Raw genomic sequence first — 18797 nt, forward strand, 5'->3', positions numbered from 1 at the left:
TTTCAAAGATCCTACAATGGATGGTCAGGTAATTGTATCCACAATTTTCTTTTAGGAGACTTTCATCGAAAACTTCCACGAACACCATCCAGTGGAACTATGTCCTCTGCAGATGATCTAGATGAAAGAGAGCCATCTTCCCCTTCAGAAACTGGTATTGTATTTACCTGAATTAAGTCCCACTAAACCAGCTGAATCAGTAGCACTGCATGATATTAGAAAAATAGTATAATTTTAAAGAATCAATACTTTCTTGTGTATTAAACAAAAAAAATTCACCATGACTTAAATATATCCCAACAATTATGTAGAAGTACGAGTTGATAATGTATTAATTAAATGTTACAAATACAAATATTAGAATAGGCAGCAAAACTACTGATGTAAAATGTATTGGCATGGTGCTAAAATAACAGGCTAGATATCATGTGTTTTCATAAACCTAATACTATGACTTAGTGTTAAAACGGTTGGGGTGCATAAAAAATTCTAAAAATCTCCTTCAAAAGAAACAATGCAAGAAACCAAGCAAGAAAACTAAGTAAGTGTACTTCTTGAGGATAAGGAAGTTGTGGATTTTGAAGGATGAAGTTAAATCAGTTACCTTAACAACTTGAATTAGAGGCGTATAAATTCATTTTGTACGTTTAATGCCTACAGTTACCTGGTTTGGCATCATTTCCTAAATTAATGGAATATGTGACCCCCAGTATAGTATTAATATGTAACTAGCTGATATTAACTATAATTTTATAGTAAATTAAGAAAGCTTTATCTGTAATGCAGATAATGCTCACACTCTAACCTCACACAGCTATTTTTCTTTGTTTATGGGGACTTTTTCTAATGCCTCCTATGACACCCTTCCCAGCTCTATGAAAGAACATGTTAATAATAGTGTAAATATGCTGATTCTGAAAACATTATGCCATGTTATTATTCATAGCAATGACTTGGTGACCACTTTTACTCATAGCTAAAATGCTTGATAAATGTGCCTTTTAAGAGATCTATAAATTGGACCTATAAATTGGATGCTAAGCAGCTATTTTGATATTACAGATTCAAAGCTTTTTATAATATATGAACGATTACAGGGTTTAAAGATTATTCAAAATATGGTATCACATGGTATAATTTTTCTATCATTTTACAATTTTTATAAACTATTTCTCTCGCAAGGACCCAATTCCCTTGGAACATTTAAGAAAACATTGATGTCAAAGGCAGCTCTCACACACAAGTTTCGCAAATTGAGATCCCCCACGAAATGTAGGGATTGTGAAGGCATTGTAGTGTTCCAAGGTGTTGAATGTGAAGAGGTAAGATCTTTGTGGAATTGTGTTGGCCCTTTTATGCTTTTTGTTTTCTACTTTTTTGTTATTAATTTTACTTTTTAGGATCTTTTGCAAATGTATGTTTAATTGTTCTGCAGTATGCCTTCTACAATTTTATGTTTTGTTTCGTTGTTAAATCTTTCAAATACCACAAGTAATACCGCTTAAACTCACTTTTGTTGTGTTACCCCCCACCTGCAGTTTGCCCAGTTGTGAATAGTTTTAAGGTTAACCAGTTTCAAACTATCATTTTCTTGTAGTGTCTCCTTGTTTGTCATCGCAAGTGTTTGGAAAATTTAGTCATTATTTGCGGTCATCAGAAACTTCCAGGAAAAATACAATTATTTGGAGCAGAATTCACACAAGTTGCAAAAAAGGAACCAGATGGTATCCCTTTTATACTCAAAATATGTGCCTCAGAGATTGAAAATAGAGCTTTGTGTCTACAGGTACATTATAACTCTTAAAATTTTAAAAAGCATAAATGCCTGTGTAACCTAATGAAAAGGAGACTTTAAAGGAAAATAATGTTCAGGGGTTTTTTGTTTTGTTTTGTTTTGTTTCTGAGACAGGGTCTCACTCTGTTGCCCAGGCTGGAGTACAGTGGCATGATCACTGCTCACTGCAGCCTTGACCTCCCAGGCTCAAGCAACCCTCCCACTTCAGCCTCCTGAGTAACTGGGACCACAGGCACGTGCCACCACGCCTGGCTAATTAAAAAAAAAAATGTCTGTAGAGATGGGGTCTCCTTATGTTGCCCAGGCTGGTGGTCTTGAACTCTAGGCTCAAGTGATATTCCCGCCTCCGCCTCCCAGGCACCTGGCCAATGCACAATCTTTAATAACTAAATTTTTTCAGATTTCTACAGAAAATGTTACCTCATTTGGCCTTGAATAGTTTTTTCTAAAATACTAATAAAATTTGAAATAGAATGAAAAGATTGAAAATCAAATATATGTAGATTTAGCCATTTGCACTAAAGAATTTTGCAAAATTTTTTTCTTTTCTATTGAAGGGAATTTATCGTGTGTGTGGAAACAAAATAAAGACTGAAAAACTGTGTCAAGCTTTGGAAAATGGAATGCACTTGGTAGACATTTCAGAATTTAGTTCACATGATATCTGTGACGTCTTGAAATTATACCTTCGGCAGGTAAAATTTTTACCCTTGAAACCCACTATTAAATTAAAAACAGCAAAAATCTGATTTGTATTTTGCTGATAACATTTGCTACACATGTTTTTTCATTGGCATAGACGGTATGGGTGTCTTGCTGATTATTAGTGCATGGGTCAAAGAGTATATTAAATATATATACAGTTTAAAGAAAAATAAAAACAAACTCATCTCCCATCACCCACCTTAAGAAAATAGAATATTACTGTACCTTATAAAAAACCCCCACGTTCCTCTTCCAAGTTACATCCGCCTAACTCCACCAAAGAGGTCTTTAATAATCATAACTCTCTCTCTTTTCTTAATAGTTTTAATACATGTTATTTATTCCTAAACAATGTATTGTTAACCTTTGGAAAATTGACTTGAAAGCATAAATCTAGCTGTGTAAGGCAATCCCAGTATCCACACAGTTATATGAAGTAAATAAAACAGTGTCTGGATCGTAGGCTGGCTTTGCCTTCGTTGATATTTTAAAATAGCCATTGTGATAGGGTAGTGGTCAAGATCATGGATGTGTCCTGGGAACACGTAATTTACTACATTTGGACCATCTGAAAGGACTGTCCTGTAAGCTGGGTACTGCACATTCTAGCGGGAATATGGTCAGGGAGTAGGCTGCTCTCTCTTTTTTTTTTCTCACTGTTATACCTGTAGTTTGCAGGAGTAGGTCCAAAGACCTACTTGGTGGGACGAAATAAATGGCTTTAGTAGCATCAAGCAGCAGCTCATGGAGGGATTGCAAAAACTTAATCAGCACATTGTCATGAGACAAGTACAAAAAAAGATCTGAGCCAAGCTTAGCTGATACTCTGTCCTCGGGTGAAAATGAAGAGATAATGTCAGAGAGAATAGCGATGATAGTCCTCAACATATCAATCTCTGCAGTTCTGTTGCTCCCAGCTGGATCCTTTTAAAAAATTTTTTTTAAATTGACATGTAATAATTGTACACATTTATAGAGTACACAGTGATGTTTTGGTATACGTGATGCATAGTGATCAGCTCAGGGTAATTAGCCCAGCCGCCATCTCAAACATTTATCATTTCTCCATTTGAGGAACATTCAACACCCTCCTTTTAGTTATTTGAAAGTATGTAATATATTATTGTTAACTACAGTCATCTTACAGTGGTATAAAACACCAGAACTTACTCCTCCTTATCTAGCTATAATTTTGTACTGGATTTTTTAAAATATGGTAACTAGCTGCCATCCTGGGATATCTCTTCCACCTTCTCCTCATTTTTGAGGAAATGCCTGTCATGTCTTCCCTTTTTTTGTTGTTTTTGTTTTTGTTTTTGTTTTATTCTCCTGTTTTGGTCATGCCCATACTTGAGCAAGGTAGAATAGGAGTAAATATTTAAAACCTTATTTATCCACGAATGTCTTTATATTCTACTCTCTTGAATGGAAATATCATGGTGGTGTTAGTGTGGAAGGTTGTAATATTCTAGGCTGAAAATTATTTTTCTTCAGAAATTCAAAGGTGTTTTTTTGTTGTCTTCACCTAAAATCCTTCTCATTTCTAACTCCTTGTATGTGGCCTATGATTTTGTCTCTGAAAGCTTGTAGAATCTTCTTTTTTTCCCTTTATCCTAAAATTGTATAAGTATGTGTTTCGATGTGGGTATATTTTATCCACTATTCAGGGCACTCCATGAGCACTGCCAATCCTGGTTAGTCCTTTAGTTTTTGGAACTTATCATTTTGCTGCTCATTTCTTCCCCTCTCTTTTCTCTTTGCTTTCCATCTGGAACTCTTATTTGGATACTTGACAACCTGGACAGGTTCTCAAGTTCCCTTATCTTTTCTCTATCATTCATTTCTTTTTTTGTTTTCTTACAACACTTTCTAAGAGATTTCCTCAGCTTTATCTTTCTTCCTTGCTGTGAACTATTTCATTCCTGGTATCATGTTTCAATTTTCCAAAACTGTGGTTTTTGTTCTTTTTGCAACTTTCTTCCTTTTTTAATGACTGCAGTATCTGAGGATATTTATAGGTTTTTTTTTTTTTTATAGTTTAATCCTTTTTTTTTTAAAGGATTCTTTTCTTGGCTTATTCTCTAGCCTTGCCCAATAGAAATATAATGTGAGCCACATATTACAATATTAAATTTTCTAGTAGCCACATAAACAGGTGAAATTAGTTTAATATTTTACTTAAACTGAAAATACCATTTGAACATTTAGTCAGTATTTTTAAATTATTAATGAAATAATTTTACCTTTTTTTGTTACTGAGTCTTTAAAATCTGCTATGTTTTGTTCATTTAAAGTACATTTCAGTTTAGACCAGCCACATTTCCAGTGCTCAGTAGCCGTATGTGCCTTGTGGCCACCATGTTAACAGCACAGTCCTAGACCTTTACGTTTTTTTTTTTTTTTTTCCTACTCATTTTGATTTCTGTCTCCGTGGTTGTCTGCTTTAAATGAAAGAGTTGAAAATTGAATCTCTTTCGAAGCTCCTGAACACATGAAGTCTTTGAAGACTTTGAGCTTTATTGTAGGGTGATGTAGGCGGACTGTTTGGGAAACATTTGATGCCTCTATCGCTATAGGTTTCTGTTCATGGGGGAGTCTGATACCCCAGAGAAGAGTCTTTTCTTGCCTAGAGTGTGGTGCCAGTCCTGTAAGAGCCAAGCAGGCTAAGAAGGTCTCAGGATCTCTATGTTTAGAACGGCATGTGTAGCCACTAAATCCCCATTTTCAGATAGTTGCCCATCTGTCCTTTGTGTTTGACATTGCCCATCCAGAGACTCTTTGTTTTATACTGCCTGGAGAAGAAATCTTGAGACTTCTCGGGAAGAGGCTGCTCAGAAGAGTCAAGTGGCAACAGGGATCTACAGATCTTAGCCATCTCAGATAGCCCACGCTCCAGCAGTTTCAGAAGACCTAGTGCTGACAGTCCCTGAGTCTCCTTAGGATTCTGTCAGTCATGTTGGTTCACAGTTTGAAATTTCAGCTTTCTCAGAGCTGCTAAGTCAGTACTTGTTCATTTGCTCTTCAACTCTTCAGCTTATGAAGTCATGCTTTCGTCTCCTCTCCTATTCTCGCACTCCTGTGGGCTTACTGTATTTTAGTGGGATTGCAGGGAAAGAAATTGGGTATAATTGTTGAATCTACCATGTTAGCCCAGGAAACTACTGGCGTATCTTTAATCACATTTTACAGGACTCTTAGCTGAAAAATGGAGGCCAAGTAGTGTTGAATGACTATAAATCTCGTAATGAATCGTCCTTTATCTCTTCTAGCCAGGCAAGGAGAGGAAATGAATAGGGTCCAATACTATCAGCTCTCATTCTGTCTCAGGAATATTATGTGATGGAGACTTTCTTGTGAGAAAGCATGTTCCATTCTTAAAACAATGTTAGAGAGTAGCCTTAATGCTACTCATTTACTGTGTAGGAAATCTGCAGCTCCAAGAGGTGTTAAGTGACTTCCTTCAGATCACAGAATAGTGTGGGTAGAAATTGATTTCAAGGCTGCCCCTCTCTAGGACCAGCAGAGGAAACCAGAGAAAGGGGCACCTACCTCACCACTGATAAAAATAGAACATCAGGTAGTAGTTAGAGGTACCCTGTGTTTCATCACAGAGCAAGTGGAAACATTGAAATTCGGTATGACACCGGGCAGATCAAAATGGCATGCCCTTTGTTAGTTTGAGAAGGTACTTTTTCTTTTGACCTATTTATGACAATTCAAGGTGTGTTAAAAAATTACATAAATAAAATGTTGACAATGTTTTCTTGCTGTTTCTCTCATATCAAGAAAATTCAGTTTACTTGCCTTTTTAATTAATTTGACTTATTTTATGCATTATCCTGGGTTTTATTTCAATAAAACAGTTGAAGATCATACTAACTTTGGGGGAGTCATGAATGTAATTAGTATAGGATATATATCAGACTTGTAAAATTCCATCATGCAGCTTTAGGTTTAGTTTTACTGATTATCAGTTAAGTCATTTTTAATACAGATACAATTTATGATGATGATTCTAGGTTTACTTTATAGACCACATCTGTAGCAAACATTTACATTACTAAATGTGGATTGACTTTAAATCTTCTTAATGTAAAGGGACATCCTAAATCGTTCTGAAACTGTTAGTAATAGTTGATTATTAACAGAAAAAAAGAGTACTCACCTCAATGTAATTTTATTTCTTTAGCTCCCAGAACCATTTATTTTATTTCGATTGTACAAGGAATTTATAGACCTTGCAAAAGAGATCCAACATGTAAATGAAGAGCAAGAGACAAAAAAGGATAGTCTTGAAGACAAAAAATGGCCAAATATGTGTATAGAAATAAACCGAATTCTTCTAAAAATCAAAGACCTTCTAAGACAATTGCCAGCATCAAATTTTAACAGTCTTCATTTCCTTATAGTACATCTAAAGCGGTAAGAATTTTATATAACTAGAACATTCATTAATGGGCAATTGATTTTGTTTTGTTTTGTTTTTAATTGTGATAAAATCCAAATCCACATAACAAAATTTACTTTCTTAGCCATTCTTTTTTTTTTTTTTTGGGAGACAGGGTCTTGCTCTGTCGCCCAGGCTGGAGTGCAGTGGCAAGATCTTGGCTCACTGCAACCTCCGCCTCCTGGGTTGAAGCGATTATTCTGCCTCAGCCTCCCGAGTAGCTGGGAATACAGGTGCACGCCACCATGCCCAGCTAATTTTTGTATTTTTAGTAGAGGCAGGGTTTCAACATACTGGCCAGGCTGGTCTCAAACTCCTGACCTCATGATCTGCCCACCTCAGTCTCCCAAAGTGGTGGGATTACAGGTGTGAGCCATCACACCTGGCACTTCTTAGCCATTCTTAAGTGTTAAGTGTGTTCATATTGTTGCAGTGTTACTTTTAAAATGAACATTTCATCTCCAATCTGTGCAAGGGAAGGGGAGACATTGAAGATATATGTACTTGGAGCCAACATGGTTCCCTCAGATGCCTCCTGTGTGCCAGGCTCTGGCTGGCTAAACAAGGATGAAAACACAGGGCTTCAGCCATCTGTTGGTCTCATCAGCTGCAGGGACGGATCTACAGACAAGCAGAGTACAGCATCATTGTTCTAAAAGCTATGTATAGCATGCAGAGGAAGATTGTGTGGTCAGGGCATAAATCAGAGGAGATAGCCCTTGAATCAGACTTACAGAACCAAGTAGTATCTTGGTGGGCAAAATTACACAGAAGAGCATTCCAGGCACAAAGTCACAGACATGGAGACACAAGAGCACATTGTGCATCTGAGAAATACAAGTGAATTGGTTAGGCTGCAATACAGCAAGCAGTAGCAGAAACTGAGCCAGCTAGAGGCCTGATAAAGTTTTGCGTGCCTGGTAGGTGCACTGACCATCTTGCTTCGGTACGCACTAAAGAATTTTGAGCTAGGGATTTGACAGGCTCAGATTCGCCTTTTAGATATTTTGGCAGCAATATGGAAACTAGGTTGAAGAGGAGGCCTTTATTACAATTCAGATCTCCTTGAATAATCATAGAAATAAAAGGTGGTAAGAGCTTCAAGTGAGGCCAGAGGAGTGGGGATGGTGTTGGAACTGAGATCTTCAGAAGGGAGAATCATCTAGACTTGAAGACTGGAGATGGGTAGTGAGAGAACTGACAATGATGTTTAGGTTCCCAGTATAAGGACTTGGGAGGATATACCATATACTGAGATGGGAGCAGTTTTTAGGGGTATTTTTTCTTTCTGCTGGTAAAACTGTAGTACTTCCTTCTACTTGAAATTTATTTCAATACTGTGAAACTGTGAAACTCTATTTGGCATGTGGTCAATATTTTAATCAAATAAATATAACCTTTTCCTAGACTTTTTCCCCCTAGTATTCTTATGCAGCTCATTTTTCCTCCACCCTCTCTATTCCATAGTAAACTACAGTCAAGGAACTCTAATAGGCAAATCTTATGCAACTTTATGTGTTCTACTTTGCAGGGTAGTAGATCATGCAGAAGAAAACAAGATGAACTCCAAAAACTTGGGGGTGATATTTGGACCAAGTCTCATCAGGCCAAGGCCCACAACTGCTCCTATCACCATCTCCTCCCTTGCCGAGTATTCAAACCAAGCACGCTTGGTGGAGTTCCTCATTACTCACTCACAGAAGATCTTCGATGGGGCCCTACAGCCGCAAGATGTCACGTGTAGCACAGGTGTTTTTTCACCTCAGGTTGATCAAGGCTGTTTTCCAAAGCCTCTGTTATCACCAGAAGAAAGAGACCCTGAACGTTCCATGAAGTCACTATTTTTTCCTTCAAAGGAAGTGAGTTTGACCTTTATGGAATTATATTAGAACTTTGTAATGTTTATGTTAATAAGTTAAAAATCTTTGAACTCTTTATTTTGAGGTTGTATTTTACTTCTTCCATTTTAAAAATTATCTTCCATCAACAGGATATCCATACTTCAGAGAGTGAAAGCAAAATTTTTGAACGAGCTACATCATTTGAGGAGTCAGAACGCAAGCAAAATGCGTTAGAAAAATGGGATGCATGTCTCAGTGGTGAGTAGCCATGTTAAAAAAAAAAGTTTGCTGACTTAAAACTGCCAGTAGAACCATGATTAAAGTCAAGGTGAGGGGTGATGAGGGAAGCCAGAGAATGAAGCTTTATTAGTTAACAAATCTTGACTAGCCATTGAGAAAGTTGCCTTTTAGTGTACCTTGCATTTAAATGAATGTCATTCTTCATAAAAGTCTTTCTTGTAATAAGGACATCTTGGAGGTCATAATGTTTTTTGTGTTCCTTCTGAATTTTGTTTTCGTTTCTGCATTTTGCCATCAGCTAAAATCAAGGTAGAAATGTGTTGAGCAATGTGATATTCATTAGTATCTTCTGGTTCCATAATTCAGTGCATTGAACTAACTGTTCATATGGAGTCAAACTAGACTCTTAAAAAAATTTAGAGTCCTCCTTTTTTTTTGACATGCTTTTTACCTGTGGCCTACATTTAACCCATTAAACACAGAGATGTGTATGTATTTTTTATTTCCTTGACTACAGTCATTTTATTCACTTATTTTCTCTTTATAATATTAGTTGCTGTCATTGCTAGTTGTTAAGCTGCTGGAAAAGCTTCCATTTATATTGTCATTTCTACATTGTTACAGCTAAATTCCAAGTTTTTACATTGCAGCCATATATGTTAAATTTAATGTGTAATCAAGTATCAGTGAGCATAGGGTCTAAAAAGGAAAGGAGTGACGGACATGGTGGCTCACACCTGTAATCCCAACACTTTGGGAGGCCAAGGCGGGCGGATCACCTGAGGTCAGGAGTTTGAGACCAGCTTGGCCAACATGGTGAAACCCCATCCCTACTAAAAATACAAAAAATAGCCAGGCATGGTGACGGGCACCTGTAATCCCAGCTACTCAGGAGGCTGAAGCAGGAGAATCACTTGAACCCTAGAGGCAGAGGTTGCAGTGAGCTGAGAATGTGACAAGTGAAACTCCGTCTCAAAAAAAAAAAAAAGGAAAGGAACTAACATTTACCAGGTACCTGCCTGTTCTGTGCTAAGCACTGTGCTTATTTGTTTGATTCTATTTGATCATCATAATAGTTCTGTGCTATAAAGAGCATTATCCTCATTCAGCCCATAACCAACCATCTGAAAGAGACTAAGTAATGCCAAAGATTGTGCTCCTAATACATTTGAACCCAGTTCTGACTGCTAAACCTAACCTTTTTCACTATCCCATGAAGCTCTTAGGAACAGTGATGATAATAAAGGTCACTTTCCAGTGTTTATTACATACAACATAATTTTAAGCACTTTTCCTAGTAGATCATTTAGATCACACAGCAACATAGATACACATAGGAGTCTTTTTTCACAGATGAAGACACATAGCCACTGGCAGTGGCTAGACAGTGATTGCCTAGCCCAGTGCAGAAGTGGCAGGCAGGGCTGAGCCAGGACCCAGGCAACTGTGCTTCAGAGTCTGTACTCTTCTCCATTATGCTCTAAGTTTTTCCCTCAGAAATTTAAGAATATACATTGGTGCTTACAGTCCAATTGCAAGGAATCAGGTCCCTTAGAATGCTCTATAAATGTGTGGAGGACCCGGGAAAGCAAATCAAAAGAGCTTTGGCCCGGGTGTGGTGGCTCACGCCTATAATTCCAACACTTTGGGAGGTCGGAGTGTGCGGATCTTGAAGTCAGGAGTTCAGGACCAGCCTGGCCAACATGGTGAAACCCTGTCTCTATTAAAAATACAAAAATTATCTATACATGGTGGCAGGCACCTGTAATCTCAGCTACTCAGGAGGGTGAGGCAAGAGAATCACCTGAACCCAGGAGGCGGAGGTTGCAGTGAACCAAGATAATGCCACTGTACTCCAGCCTGGGTGACAGAGTGAGACTCTGTCTCAAAAAACAAAAGCAAAACAAAACAAAAAAAAGAGCCTTGGAACCCAGGGAAGAGAGGCCAGCAGTCCCAGGTGTAGAAGAAGGTCAGATGAGATGACAACCAAAAAGTTACTCTGGTGGGTACCTGTCTGCAAACCACTGCCTAAAAGATGTGGTTGAAGGACTGGGTGGCAGGGACAGGATTGCATGCTGTGCTTGGGGCCGGCTGCAGCTCAAAGTCAGGATGGCGTTGAGGCACGGAGTTGGTGGATGTGTTTCGGCAGTGAACAGAAAAGCAGGAGAATGGAGGGCTGGAACATTCCTGGAATTGGAATTTTTTAGGATAGATGCAGGAACTGAGGCTTTTAAGTGAGAAAACATGGACTATGGGTTCAGACTGTAGAAGAAAGAAAATCTGGGAGCAGATGGGGAAAATGGCATTTTTTAACTTAAAAGCATTCAGCCTTCATTTGACAGAATGGATGTTATGCTTTATTAATCAGGTAAGGAGAGCATCTAAGTAATCTAATATGATATGTTCTCACTGGGTTGAGTGTAACTGAAAAGCAGATTGAGTGAGTTGGCAAAATCCTTGGGATTCAGGGCACAGTTACATCTGGTTGGTGTGTAAATTAGTGCCACTTTTCTGAGGTTAATTTTCCCATGTCTACCTGTTGACATTGTGATAGTCTTTTGACCCAGAAAGTACTTGTTCATGCACAGCACTTAAAAGGAAGTTACTCAGCAAGTGTTTTTTGGTATTTTGTAGCTGTTCATATTGATTTAAATGAGTAAAAAATTTGAACTTTTAAATTCAATATACACCTTTAATACTGTGCAAATGTTTAACTCCTCTGCATAGATAACTGAGAGTATTACTTTAGAAAAAATATGTAAGACTTGTATTGTCTTGATACAGTGTTCATCTCTAACTCATTCAGACTCTCTTATTAACCATGTGCCATGAAGTTAAATAGATTGCTTTCATTTTCAGACAAAGCACAGTTGCTTCTAGACCAGGAGGTTGAATCAGCATCCCAAAAGATAGAAGATGGTAAAACCCCTAAGCCACTTTCTCTGAAATCTGATAGGTCATCAACAAACTGTGTGGAGAGGCATACTCCAAGGACCAAGATTAGACCCGTAAGTTTGCCTATAGATAGACTACTTCTTGCAAGCCCTCCTAAGGAGAGAAATGGTAGAAATATGGGAAATGTAAATTTAGACAAGTTTTGCAAGAATCCTGCCTTTGAAGGAGTTAATAGAAAAGACACTGCTACTACTGTTTGTTCCAAATTTAATGGCTTTGACCAGCAAACTCTACAAAAAATTCAGGACAAACAGTCTGAACAAAGCAGCCTAACTGCCAAGACTACAATGATCATGCCCAGTGCACTCCAGGAAAAAGGAGTGACAACAAGCGTCCAGATTAGTGGGGACCATTCTGTCAATGCCACTCAGCCCAGTAAGCCATACACAGAGCCAGTCAGGTCAGTGAGAGAGGCGTCTGAGAGACGGTCTTCGGATTCCTACCCTCTCGCTCCTGTCAGAGCACCCAGAACACTGCAGCCTCAACATTGGACAACATTTTATAAACCACATGCTCCCGCCATCAGTATCAGGGGGAATGAGGAGAAGCCAGCTTCACCCTCAGCAGCAGTGCCTCCTGGCACAGCTCACGATCCCCAGGGTCTCATGGTGAAGTCAAGGCCAGACCCAGACAAAGCATCAGCTTGTCCTGGGCAGGCAACTGGTCAACCTAAAGAAGACTCTGAGGAGCTTGGCTTGCCTGATGTGAATCCAACATGTCAGAGACCAAGGCTAAAACGAATGCAACAGTTTGAAGACCTCGAAGATGAAATTCCACAATTTGTGTAGGGTTGTCAAATTTCAGGGGTTTTTTGTTGTTGTTATTGTTGTTGTGTTATTTTGTGGTATTGTGCTTATTTTGTGAAAGAGTATTTTGACAGGGCCCCTTTTGTATAGGACTGCCAAATCATGGGTTTTGCCTTTTGTTGTTGTATCGTATTATCCTCTGTTGGTAATACTGAATGGTAGAATGTTTTGATAGGGTCACATTTGTGCCTCACTGGAATTATCTTTAAATTCTGTATTTTTGAAGTTGTGAATAAGATAGGTGGATTCATATTTTTTAAAGTTCAGTTGACTTTCCCCACCAAATGGTCCATTTGAATGCATCCCTAATATATGATAATAGTTCTCAACTAATAGGTGCAATTTGGGAAAATCAGGTTTATTTTTTGGAGTGAAACTATTGTAAGTGCTTATTTATAAAAGGAATGTTTCTGAATGCAAGTGCCTAAAAAGATTTTGTTGGTATGAATATGTTTTTTCACATAACTTTATACTGCATCTTTTACATTTGTGCTTTTTTAAGATACATATGTAAGCTCTTATTTTTCAATTGGCAATTCACTTAATTTTTAAATGTTTACATAATGGCCAGAAGGCTTGCAAATCTGTATTTAATTGCATTTTAATTAATTGCCAGTTTTTACATGTGATAGTCAATTACATTGTATAAAGGAAATGCACTTAAACCTGTTTCTAAATTATATAGTTCAGTTATGTTGTATTTGGCATTAGATGGTTTTAATACATTTGATAGTTTTTTCACCCCTTGGCTTTATTTTATATAAACTTTTGTTATTCAGCAGTTCTGAACTTTTTGGTATTTTATAAATGGTCCAAAAAATGCGTGTTTCAGAAGTTTTTAAATTCAGTGCATTTCCTCTTGATTTGTCTGGGTTAAAACCATTCCTTTTGTATGAAATGTTTTGACTTATGAATCATTTTATGTACTTGTTCTACCTGGATTGTCAACCATTGAAAGTGTATATTCCATCCAAATCAAGCTAAAATTTATTTAAGTTGATTCTGAGAGTACAGGTCAGTAAGCCTCATTATTTGGAATTTGAGAGAAGGTATAGGTGATTGGATCTGTTTCATTTATAAAATGTCCAGTTTTTAGGACTAGTACATTCCTGTTATTTTCTGGGTTTTATCATTTTGTCTAAAATAGGATATAAAAGGGACAAAAAATAAGTAGACTGTTTTTGTATGTGTGAATTATATTTCTACTAAATGTTTTTGTATGACTGTTATACTTGATAATATATATATATATCAACTTGTTAAATTATCTCAAGTTCTCGTGGCTTCTTTTCAATTGTTGCCTATTACAGTATGAGAGTTTAAGGTTATTAACCATTGGCTTAGAAGTCAACACCTGGGATCATACATCCCTTGACTACAATGTGGAATGAGTTTTATGGAAACTTGTTTTATAGTTCTATGTGATGTGAAGGTCTAGGGAGCAATAATCAGTCCTTTTTTTCCTGAAGCCTTGTTTTTAGTCCTCATTGTATAAAATATAAAAGAATCATATTGCTGTGAATACCTAAAAAGAAAATTAGAGCCAATGTGTATTGAGCCTTCTCTGTGTGCCAGGAACTTTGCCAAGTTGCTACATGGATTATTTTATTTCAAGTCCAGAGCAACCTGTAATGGGTGGGTAATCATGTTATTTTTTCTGTGTTACAGGTAAGGAAACTAAGGCTTAGTTAAATGACTTGCTTCTGTGTTCCACAGGTGGAGTCAAATCTCAAACATAGGGCGGTCAGATTTTGATGGTTAGTGCTCTTAATGACTATGATTACTAAATGATATCTGGTAGTTTTTAACAATAGAAAATGCAACTTTAAAAATTTTTTATTGTGGTAAAATACACGTAACATTTACCATTTTTAAGTATATTGTTTGAACCATTTTTCAGCATATAGTTCAGTGGCATTAAGTATATTCTCATTGTTTTGCAACCATGAGCACCTATTCATCTCCAGAACATTATCATCATCCTATACTAAAACTTAGAAAATGTACTTTTAAACTTCTTCAGTTTTCTTTTAATATATGGAGACAACCCAAAGGTTATATCCTGTAATAAACTCACTTCTCTGTTTTCCCTCACAGCTCAAAAATGAGAATTTCACTTTTGGGTCCTTTCTGCCTTTAGGGTTCCCTGGCACTTTGTCCAGCTTAGAGCCTTAAGCCTCTAGATGCTTTCTAGTTTCCTGGGGCTCTGAGGCAAGTATCTCTTGAGAAGAGGTTGCTATTTCTAGAGTGTCCACAGTGTGCAGTGTGTTGTGCTAGCTAATAATGTGGTGGAAATCATTTATCCAGAAGTTGTTTTATGCCACATGGAAAGATATGTGAGCAAAGGGAAGGGGCAACAGCGGGAGCCCTGTTAATGCTGCCAGAACACCAGGAAGCCTTGTGGGAGGTGTATTGTCCAAGGTTCTGAGAAGTCATTTCTGAAGGGTTGATCATAACTTCCCTAGCCAAGTTTTACCTACAGAGAACTTAATTCGAATTTATGAGTACAGTATGTTAAATTACTTTTAGTGTACCTTAGGCAGTGTATTTGTTTTGATACAGAGACAAAGACTATATGATCCCTGAGACTTGTTGCCTAGTGAACTCATAAGCAGATAGAATTGTACGTCTGTTATTTGGGTGATTTAAAGATGGTACTATGGCTACACTATTCCTAGCTATCGTTATGTTACTTACAGTATTTATACAACTGGAAACACCTCTTTAAATGCCAGCCATTGTATATTGTTAAATAACTTACAGTCTATGGAATTCTGTGGGTTTTTCTTTCCTACAGGTAGGAAATTATGGTGATGTGTTGATATGATTATATATGTAGACTATTCAGTTAACATCTAGGAGTTAGCAAAGTTGCTACATTCACAATCAGTATGTAAGTCAGTTGTATTCCTGGATATCAACAACTAACAGAAATGAAAGTTTTTAGAAAGATCTCTTCAATATCATTAAAAAATACAAAATACCTAAGAATAAGTCTCACAAAAGATGTACAAGATCTTCATGGAGAAAATGTTAGACCATGTCAGGAAGCATTTAAGGAGATCTTAAATAAATGTAGCACTCCATAATGTACACAAATTAGAAGCTTCAGTCATGTAGAGATGTTAATTTACATTTGTAGATTCAATGTAATCCCAGCCAAAATATTTTTTTGCATTATTACCTCTATCTACTGTGTATTTCCTTAAGACAAGGGTATTCCTACATAATCATAGTACCACCATCAAACTTAGGATATTGACGTTGACATCATAATGATATCTAATCCATAGGCCACATTCAATCTGCTGATTCGGATTGCCTCCGTAATGTTCCTGTGTTCCAGCATCCCAATCCAGGACCACATAGTGCTTTTAGTTGTCCTATCTCTTGTTTCATTCAGTCTGGAACAGCTTTTCAGACTTGTCTTTGTCCTTGACACTTGAGGAGTATTGACCAGTTTGTAGAAAGTTCCTCAGTTTTGGTTTATCATTAGTTAAGACTCATAAGATTTAGGATAGACATTTTTGTCCAGTACTACAGAAATGATGCTGTATACTCAAATGTGTCATGCCAGGATGCACACAATGTCAATTTGTCTTATACCTGATGCTATTAATTTTAGTCACCTGGTTCAGATAGTATATACCAGGTTTCTCCATTGTAAAATTAGAATTAGGAAGTACTTTGTGAGGAGATTCTTAAAGATTGTAAATGTCCTGTTTCTCATCGAATTGTCACAGACTAGTTTGAGTCTATTGACAATTCTTGACTGAACCAGTTACTATGTTGACTGTCAAATGGTGAGTCCATGGCTTCTGCCTTGGTTGGCATCCTACTACTGTATTAAGTGTCCTCACACTCAGCCAGTCTACTCTGCATACATAAAATAAGCATGCAGTTCAGAAAACAGATTAAACAACTAATAGATTAAACTTCTGAGTTACAAGCTTTATTTGAGTTAATCTTCAGCCTTAATTAACAAAAAACTGTACATGACATGAAAACATGTCTCAGGTTTCTGGATACGGTTCATGCCCATTCGTTACAGGATATTGTAAGTTGTCCTTTTATAGTGTTGACAGGATTGGAAACAAGAGATGAACAGTGACCATTACCAATGAGGCATTGCTCATTGATAAGTGAATACAGCACTGAAATTTAAAAATCAGGCCGGGTGTAGTGGTTCACGCCTGTAATCCCAGCACTTTGGGAGGCCAATGGGGGTGGATCACGAGGTCAGGAGTTCGAGACCAGCCTGACCAACATGGTGAAAGCCCATCTCTACTAAAAGTACAAAAATTAGCTGGGCGTAGTGGTTTGTGCCTGTAATCCCAGCTACTCAGGAGGCTGAGGCAGAAGAATTGCTTGAACTTGGGAGGCGGAGGTTGCAGTGAGCCGAGATCACGCAACTGCACTCCAGCCTGGGTGACAGGCTGAGTGAGACTCCATCTCAAAAAAAAAAAAAAAATTAAAAATCAGGATGACTATAACACAGCCTGACTATAAGAATGGCAAAATCTTATTTACAGTTGTAGACACAGACCTGATATACAATAGTTGCCATCTGCCAAATTCTCTGTAGATCATTTTATACCAAAAATTTGCTTTTAGAGATCTGCTAGCAAAATCAGAAATTTTCTGTATTAATTATTTTAATCAAAGTTGTAAGAGTTCATCTAGTAATTGCCAAAAAAAATCACTGGAATGTGTTGTGATTCAACCCAGGAGACTAGGACGGGGAACCAAGGTCTACGTATTCTCCATCTCCAAGTATAGATACATAAGTCTCATGGTTAAGATTCAATGAGAGTTTTAAATGACTTTTTTTGTTTTAAAACTGGATCATAAATGCAGCAGTGTGTATATATACATGTATCATTTAAAGAATGATTATAAAATGAATTCCCATTTGCCCCTAACACCCTTATCAGGATGTTAGGGAACCACCAGAATGCCCTTTCCTGATCACATGCCTGTCTCTTCTCACAGCAGGTGTAACCACTATCTTGAGTTTTATGTTAATCCTTCCTTGGCTTTAAAACAAACAAAGCTACCTGTACAATTGTAACTATAGTTTATTTTTCCTTTTTTAAAACACTAAAGTATTTTACTGGGTATTTATCCTGCAATGTATTATTATTCCCACTGTTGATGGGCATTTAGGTTGCTTTCAGGTTTTCTTCCTGCTATGAACAATGTTACATTGAAAACTTAATCTACTTTTCCCTTCATTCACTTTTTTTGTTTGTTTTTTGTTTTTTGTTCTTGACACATAGTCTTGCTGTGTCACCCAGGCTGGAGTGCAGTAGCGCGATCTCGGCTCACTGCAACCTCTGCCTTCCTGGTCCAAGCGATTCTCTTGCCTCAGCCTTCCGAGTACCTGGGATTACAGGTGCACGCCACCACACCCATTGATTTTTGCATTTTTAGTAGAGACAAGGTTTCACCATGTTGGCCAGGTTGGTCTCAAACTACTCACTTTGAGTGGTCCACCTGCCTCGGCCTCCCAAAGTGTTGGGATTACAGGTGTGAGTCACCGCACCTGGCCCTCCACGTTTTTTAAAAACAACAACAACAACAACAAATATGCGGTGTGGTGATCATCTCATTTAATCTTTACTTAGGCAGGTGTGATGGTTAATACTGTCAGCTTGATTAGATTGAAGGTTACAAAGTATTGTTCCTGGGAGTGTCTGTGAGGGTGTTGCCAAAAGAGATTAACATTTGAATCAGTGGGCTGGGGAAAGCAGATCCACCCTTAATCTGGTGGGCACAATCTAATCAGCTGCCAGCGAATATAAAGCAGGCAGAAAAATGAACAAGAGACTGGCCCAGCTTCCCAGCCTACATCTTTGTCCCATGCTGGATGCTTCCTGCCCTTGAACGTTGGACTTCAGGTTCTTCAGTTTTGGGACTTGGACTGGCTCTCCTTCCTCCTCAGCTTGCGGACATCCTATTGTAGGACCTTGTGATTGTGTAAGTTAATACTTAAGCTCTCCATATAT

General features: G+C 37.7%; 1 protein-coding gene across 2 annotated transcripts in view; it reads left to right on the top strand.

The window, feature by feature from the left end:
- ARHGAP29 (Rho GTPase activating protein 29) overlaps positions 1 to 18797 on the top strand; it is a 95868-nt gene that overhangs the window by 60445 nt on the left and 16626 nt on the right. The window contains exons 16-23 of one of the 2 annotated variants that reach the window (XM_011991507.1): positions 56 to 154; positions 1183 to 1322; positions 1598 to 1786; positions 2353 to 2490; positions 6690 to 6922; positions 8479 to 8806; positions 8938 to 9046; positions 11888 to 14888. In XM_011991507.1, the coding sequence (XP_011846897.1) occupies positions 56 to 154; positions 1183 to 1322; positions 1598 to 1786; positions 2353 to 2490; positions 6690 to 6922; positions 8479 to 8806; positions 8938 to 9046; positions 11888 to 12771 (2120 nt within the window). In that variant the 3' untranslated portion in view covers positions 12772 to 14888. Of the gene's footprint in view, positions 1 to 55; positions 155 to 1182; positions 1323 to 1597; positions 1787 to 2352; positions 2491 to 6689; positions 6923 to 8478; positions 8807 to 8937; positions 9047 to 11887; positions 14889 to 18797 lie in introns of those variants that run through there. The other variant, XM_011991508.1, reaches the window with a different exon arrangement.

This window comes from Mandrillus leucophaeus, unplaced genomic scaffold, assembly GCF_000951045.1.
Source record: "Mandrillus leucophaeus isolate KB7577 unplaced genomic scaffold, Mleu.le_1.0 Scaffold397, whole genome shotgun sequence".
In the NCBI taxonomy this organism is placed as follows: Eukaryota; Metazoa; Chordata; class Mammalia; order Primates; family Cercopithecidae; genus Mandrillus; species Mandrillus leucophaeus.